This window comes from Eschscholzia californica, unplaced genomic scaffold (assembly GCF_041429995.1).
Source record: "Eschscholzia californica isolate CP2 unplaced genomic scaffold, dmEscCali1.0.p SCAF_3, whole genome shotgun sequence".
NCBI lineage: Eukaryota > Viridiplantae > Streptophyta > Magnoliopsida > Ranunculales > Papaveraceae > Eschscholzia > Eschscholzia californica.
In genome coordinates, this window is record NW_028238420.1 from 42222813 (window position 1) to 42228419 (window position 5607).

Genomic DNA, 5607 nt, shown 5'->3' on the forward strand with positions numbered 1-5607 from the left:
GAAATCTTTACTAGGAATCATATTGAAGAATAATTGCTCTTGGTAGTCACAATTATTTCACGTACGTCAAACACAATCTTTGTGTTTTTTTAATAATAATAAGTCTAAAGGAGTAAGCTCAATTATCCATCATTGAGAGAAGTAATAACTAAAAAAACCCGAAGTGAAAACTCAGGTGCCACACCAATAGACTTGTTATGTCAAAAGAAATTTACCCAAGTCAATCTTTTTAGGTTCTTTGGCGTCTTTAGAACTACACTTTATAAATGGCTGGGTGCCTGGGTTAAACAGGTATGTCTTACAAAGGCCCGCATGCTGGGCCATCGTGCCCAGCCTGAGCGTTTTCCAGGCTCGGGCCGATCTCAAGGTAGCCCGACACCCTTGACACCATACTCACCCCACCGGACCTTCTTTGTTGTTCTCCATCTTCCCCTCTCTCTCTCTCATCGAAAATGGCGATACTGACGAACAGAGCAGCAATGGAGAGAACCCTAGGTCTCTTCAAAAATACATTTAGTCATTTTAGAAGAAGTATTACGTCTTCCGCAATTTCTTCTTCATCTTCTTCTTCTCCGGCGGCGGCGGCAGTAGATGCAGTAGCATCTTCAGCTTCAAAGAAACCAAAGAGGAAAAAGAAGAAGAACCTATTCGAAGTAGCTCAGTTTCTTCCTAATTGGGGACTTGGATATCAAATGGCTAAAACTCACTGGACTGGTGTCTCTTATCAGATCACCAAGATCAATCTCTATAAGGTCAATCCTTTTCTCCTTAAATCTTTGTCATATTAAAAAATGAAAAGGTATTTCCTTGCACACGAGCTCTGGATATTTAGGGTTTCTTGTTTTATTGTTTCAGGATGGTCGGCATGGCAAGGCATGGGGAATTGTTCATAAAGAAGGTATATTGCTTTTCTGCTTTGTTAGGGTTTGAATTCCCTTTATCGTCTTATAGTAGGTAGCTAATTCAAAGTTTTCAATTCTGGTTTTTTTTTATTGCGTACTAGAGTTTCTGATTGCAGAATGCATAATACACTCAATTAGATTTTTAGGGTTTATAAGTGCTAAACCCTTAACAAATGCAGTAGTAAACAAAAAATAAATAAATTAAAAGTGGATCATTTGGTTAAGTCTGTAATGCAAAGCTTTTCAGCACAATTTAACAAATGTGCGTGGTTGAAACTCAAGAGATTCAAATTCCATGCTTATCTCTTACAGATTGTGGTCCTTTGATGATTAAGCAATAAGAATAGATATATAAGTTAAAAATCGAGCTCCATAGATGATTTTCATGGTAAACAACAAAGAGTTGTGTGTATCTTCACTATTTACCGAATCAATATATATTCAATGACCTAGTAAATGAGAATTGAGTTGTTAATCTTTTTGGTGTAGTAAATGACCTCAAGTTTACCTGCTTATAAGATGTTGAGACATTGACCATTGTATCGTGTAGATCAATTTCTTTTCATCCTAAACCAAACAAGTCAAATGAAAATATTTACTTTTTTGAAGTCAGAAGGGTGCGTAGTTGAAACATTCATAAAAAATGTTGTATTTATTTTAACGTGGGAACTGCCTATTTTGCTATGCAAGAGAACTGGCGTATAATAGATAATCACAGTCTAGACAGTTCCTTTGTGAGATTGTTTTGATTAGTAGTGTAGAGAGTAGAGACATCATAATTTGATTTGACATGGAAAATTTGAACTGGGAGTTGGTTTGGTGGTGAATATGGATCAGCGTATAATGTAGTTTATAATATGAATGGAATATGGATGTGAAATTCCCTTCTTGATGTTGTGTTTGTAAGTTGTTGAAATTCTATTATGAGATTGGCATAAATTTTTTCTTTTTGCAAAACGACAAGAGTTATATATCGAAGGACGAAGGCTAAGATATTACTTTATGTTTCTAATTTCATATGTGAACTTTCTTGAATTTATTATAGAAGAAAAGTCACAGATACTGAATTTTCTAATGAGTTTGCATATATTGTAGGCTGCCAATTTTTTTCTTTCCGCTCCCGCTTTACGGGCCATGTGGTCAAATGTTGCCATGGGCAAAACTTGGGCAGGATTGAGGAGTCTAAAATTAGTAGGGCTGACATGAGCCTTGCACCCACATTCTATAAACATATATCGCTACATTACATCTTATACTATAGTATATGGCTATTGGACATAATTATATACATAATAAATAAGTCATAACAAATAACTGATACTTATATTTTACATTGTAGTTGGTCGAATGACTGAACACCAAAGTTTACTATAGTCACTCAAAGAAGTTGCATATTAGAAAGGCTAGGTGCCAAAATAAATAGTATTTCTCCTTTAGATCTTTTTTGTCGCCTTTCACAAGCTAGAACTGTTGAACTTATGGATCTTTTAATCCTTTTACGCCAAGGAAATGAATCCTACTAATTTTCTGTATTACATTTTATTACCTTGAACACAATAAGTAAAGGTTCTAAATGTGCTACATATTTGACTTGATCGCATTTTTATTTGCATTTTTTTTGAGTCTCTTTATGAGTACAACGGTGAGTTTGTAAAGGTGTAGTCATCGGAGTGCTTCATGAGAGATTGCTGTTCAATTTATTTTTTCACATGATACAGCTGCTTATTTACTCGTATCCTTTCATCGAGAAGCTTAGAGACAGTTTCAATTTCGATTATTCCTCTTTGATTTCACTGAATTACATCGAGTAGTTAGATCTGATTGTTTTAAGTTTTGGGTATTATGTAGGTGCTCCGGCTGCAGATGCTCCGAAGAAAATAAGTGGTGTTCACAAACGCTGCTGGAAGTACATTCCGAACTCGAAAGCAAAAGAGGAAAACCAAGTAAAAGCAACAGAAGTTCAAGCAGCCTGAGTATCTCTCTCAACCTTCTCCGTTACATTTGAGGGCTTAAGAACATTTTGATTGTTTCTCTTTCTTCTCAAAACTCAGCGACGGATGTAAGATAGTTGTGGAGGCCGAGATATCATGGAGTCCTTGTTATGATAGTTTCCTTATCTATAACTCTAGCACTGAATTTTTGTTTAAAAACACTGGGTTCCCTCCCAAGGGTTTACTGAAGGGAGATAGAAAACTCAAGCAGGACTCTAGGCCTGGAAGATTTTTCTATTTGTTCTATTGTTAAATTGAGGTATTAACTTTGTTATTCTTAAGCTTCAAAATGCACTTGAAATTGCAGTATCAGTCATGCTTGTTATTCATGTGGGCACTGGGCTGGTTAAAAAGACTACAAGAGTTCAATAGTTTTACTTCTATATTGGGGTTTGTTTTTTAGTCTATCTCGCCTGGTTTAGATAAACCCAGTTTCACTAAAGGCAGTCTCTGGTTTGGTTAAAGGCAATGTGTGCTCAAGAGGCAATGCCTAAATGAGAGTTTGACCTAACGGTGTTGCCGGCCGACAACTTTTCGCCAGCGACCTAGCCTAACAAAAAAAAACTCTTCTTCTTCTTGAAGAGGAAACAGATCGATTAGGTGAAATTCGAATTGAAAAGGAAATCCATTTGAAATGCAAGGAAATCCAAACTCTTTTCAGAAAGTTCGTTGGTGCCAATATAGAAATTGAAACAGAATTGAAAGATGAGGTGAAATTGAGGAAGAAAGCGATCTGAGAAGTAGTGAGAGAGAATCAAACACCAAAAAGGGTAGCAGGTTTGAGATTGAGAGAATCATGGATTTAAGCTATCAGAAGACCTAGGGTTAGGGTTACCATAATACTAGTACCACCAAGGTCAAGGAGAAAAGCAACCAACAAGAGCTATGACAATCCATGGGTGTGAGAGTACCAATCCTTTTTATTTGGATCTTAAAAATACTTGTAATGCTTGAAGCTAGTAACAGACATAGTACAAAAAAGAAAAAAAAACAGACATAGTATCACCCTTGCTTTTTCCAGCAGCTAGTCCTTTACTCGTGTTCAATTGATTTACACATTCATGTTTTCATTATCAACACTGTTAAAGGTCCGATCATGAAAGTTGAAGAAAAATTGGTGTTAAACTAAAGTATAGAGAACAGAAGAAGAAGAAAGAGGAGGAGGAAGAAGAGAGATTTTTCTTTTTTTAGGTTGGGTCGCCCGCCGACGATCCTTGCGGGAGAAGAAAGAAGTGGTATTGCCTCTAACCATTTCTGGTCAACTTGTTTTGACCAAGTATTTGGAGCAGAATTGTCTAATAGGTCCTATAAAAGAGATTAAGGGTATTCTAGTTATTTGGTTGTCTTACTTAGAACCAGCCGGGCTACAGCCTACAAGCCCATGAACCTAAGTCTGTAGGCAAATTAGCATTATGAGGGATATTTACGTTTCTCTTTCTATAATGATTTTCTAATAAAAAAAACTACCTTTAAACCTCTTAATTTCTTCTGTTAATTTTTGTTCAAATTTAGAGAGAATAGATTTCCTTCTAAAATCATTGTTTCTAAATTCTAACTCAAAAATCCATGTCAAGAGAAAAAAAAAAGTATATTCCATGAATTAGTTAACAATCATACCTAAAAACTTTACTGTTCCTATAAAATTAAGAGAAAAAAATTTACCATAAAAGGAAACATAATCTAGAGTTCCATTCTCAAGCTTATAAATTGAGAGGATTTTACCATCACCAATATAACCTAAAGAAAAATTCTCAAGACAAGTAGGATTACATAAAGTAGACGTATATACAAAAAAGAGACAGGAGAGAGATGGGTGGTGGAAGATTAAGAGCTATTGCATATCTCGTCATGTTCATAATTGTCTTCTCAGGTTAATTTACTAAGACTATTATTAAATCGCCCACGTAATTTTCGTATTATTTCTCGTGTTTTTATCTTATATATATTTGCTTGTTATATGCAGATTATAAGAATGTCGTGCCGACAGTAGAAGGTCATGCTTGCTGCCAAGAGCATAACATTGGAAGATGTTATATACATAGTCAAAGAGACAATGAAAGGTGCAATGCTTTCTGCCAGTTTTCATGCAGAGGAGGAGAGTGCAAGATTCGTCATGGCCGCCATACATGCCATTGCTACTGTTAGATATTACTACTAGTTTCAATGATGGTAGATTTAATATTATTATGTTTTGGTTGCAAGCAATTGTTAAATTTTTTTTTAATGTTCAAAATCAACTCCAAATAATATTAAGGGCTTAATGTTGAATATAAACTTATGATACCTTACACTTCCTCTTTGATTCACTCCAAAATTAACTATGCTCAAAATTGTATAAAACAACACTATATATTACCACCTTGTCAATGAATGCTTTCTTTTGGGTAAAACAAGAGAAAGCTTCACATTCACCTGGCAAAATTCTAACATTCCTTGAGATATGCATGATTAATAAATACATTTTTAACACATGAACAATATAAGATTTTCTTTCTTATATTTATGTAGAGATCCTTAGAGGTTTTTATTTTATTGATCCTTACAATAGATTTTTTTTTGAAGTGTCAAGATAGAAACACTCTATCTTGACACTTACATAGTCTGAAGAAGACACTCTTATTTTAGTGTCTCTTTTAAAACGACACTTAAAAGAGACCTCTAAAACATCTCTAATTAGTACACATGTCATCCTTGAATCCAATAGGAAACAAGTA

At 34.9% G+C, this 5607-nt stretch overlaps 1 protein-coding gene across 1 annotated transcript; it reads left to right on the forward strand.

The window, feature by feature from the left end:
• The first annotated feature begins 295 nt into the window (after nucleotides 1-295).
• Nucleotides 296-3205, forward strand: LOC147550465 (uncharacterized). Its single transcript, XM_086671449.1, has 3 exons — nucleotides 296-752; nucleotides 856-898; nucleotides 2751-3205. The coding sequence occupies exons 1-3, from the start codon at nucleotides 453-455 to the stop codon at nucleotides 2873-2875; spliced, it is 468 nt and encodes a 155-aa protein (XP_086527575.1). The 5' UTR covers nucleotides 296-452; the 3' UTR covers nucleotides 2876-3205.
• The last annotated feature ends 2402 nt before the right edge of the window (nucleotides 3206-5607 follow it).

What these genes read in the sequence shown, in the direction of transcription:
- LOC147550465 (XM_086671449.1), top strand. Translation starts at nt 453, where the DNA reads ATGGCGATACTGACGAACAGAGCAGCAATGGAGAGAACCCTAGGTCTC. An exon ending in CCAAGATCAATCTCTATAAG is followed by an intron (nt 753 to 855) that starts GTCAATCCTTTT and finishes TTATTGTTTCAG; the next exon opens with GATGGTCGGCATGGCAAGGC. An exon ending in GGGAATTGTTCATAAAGAAG is followed by an intron (nt 899 to 2,750) that starts GTATATTGCTTT and finishes GGTATTATGTAG; the next exon opens with GTGCTCCGGCTGCAGATGCT.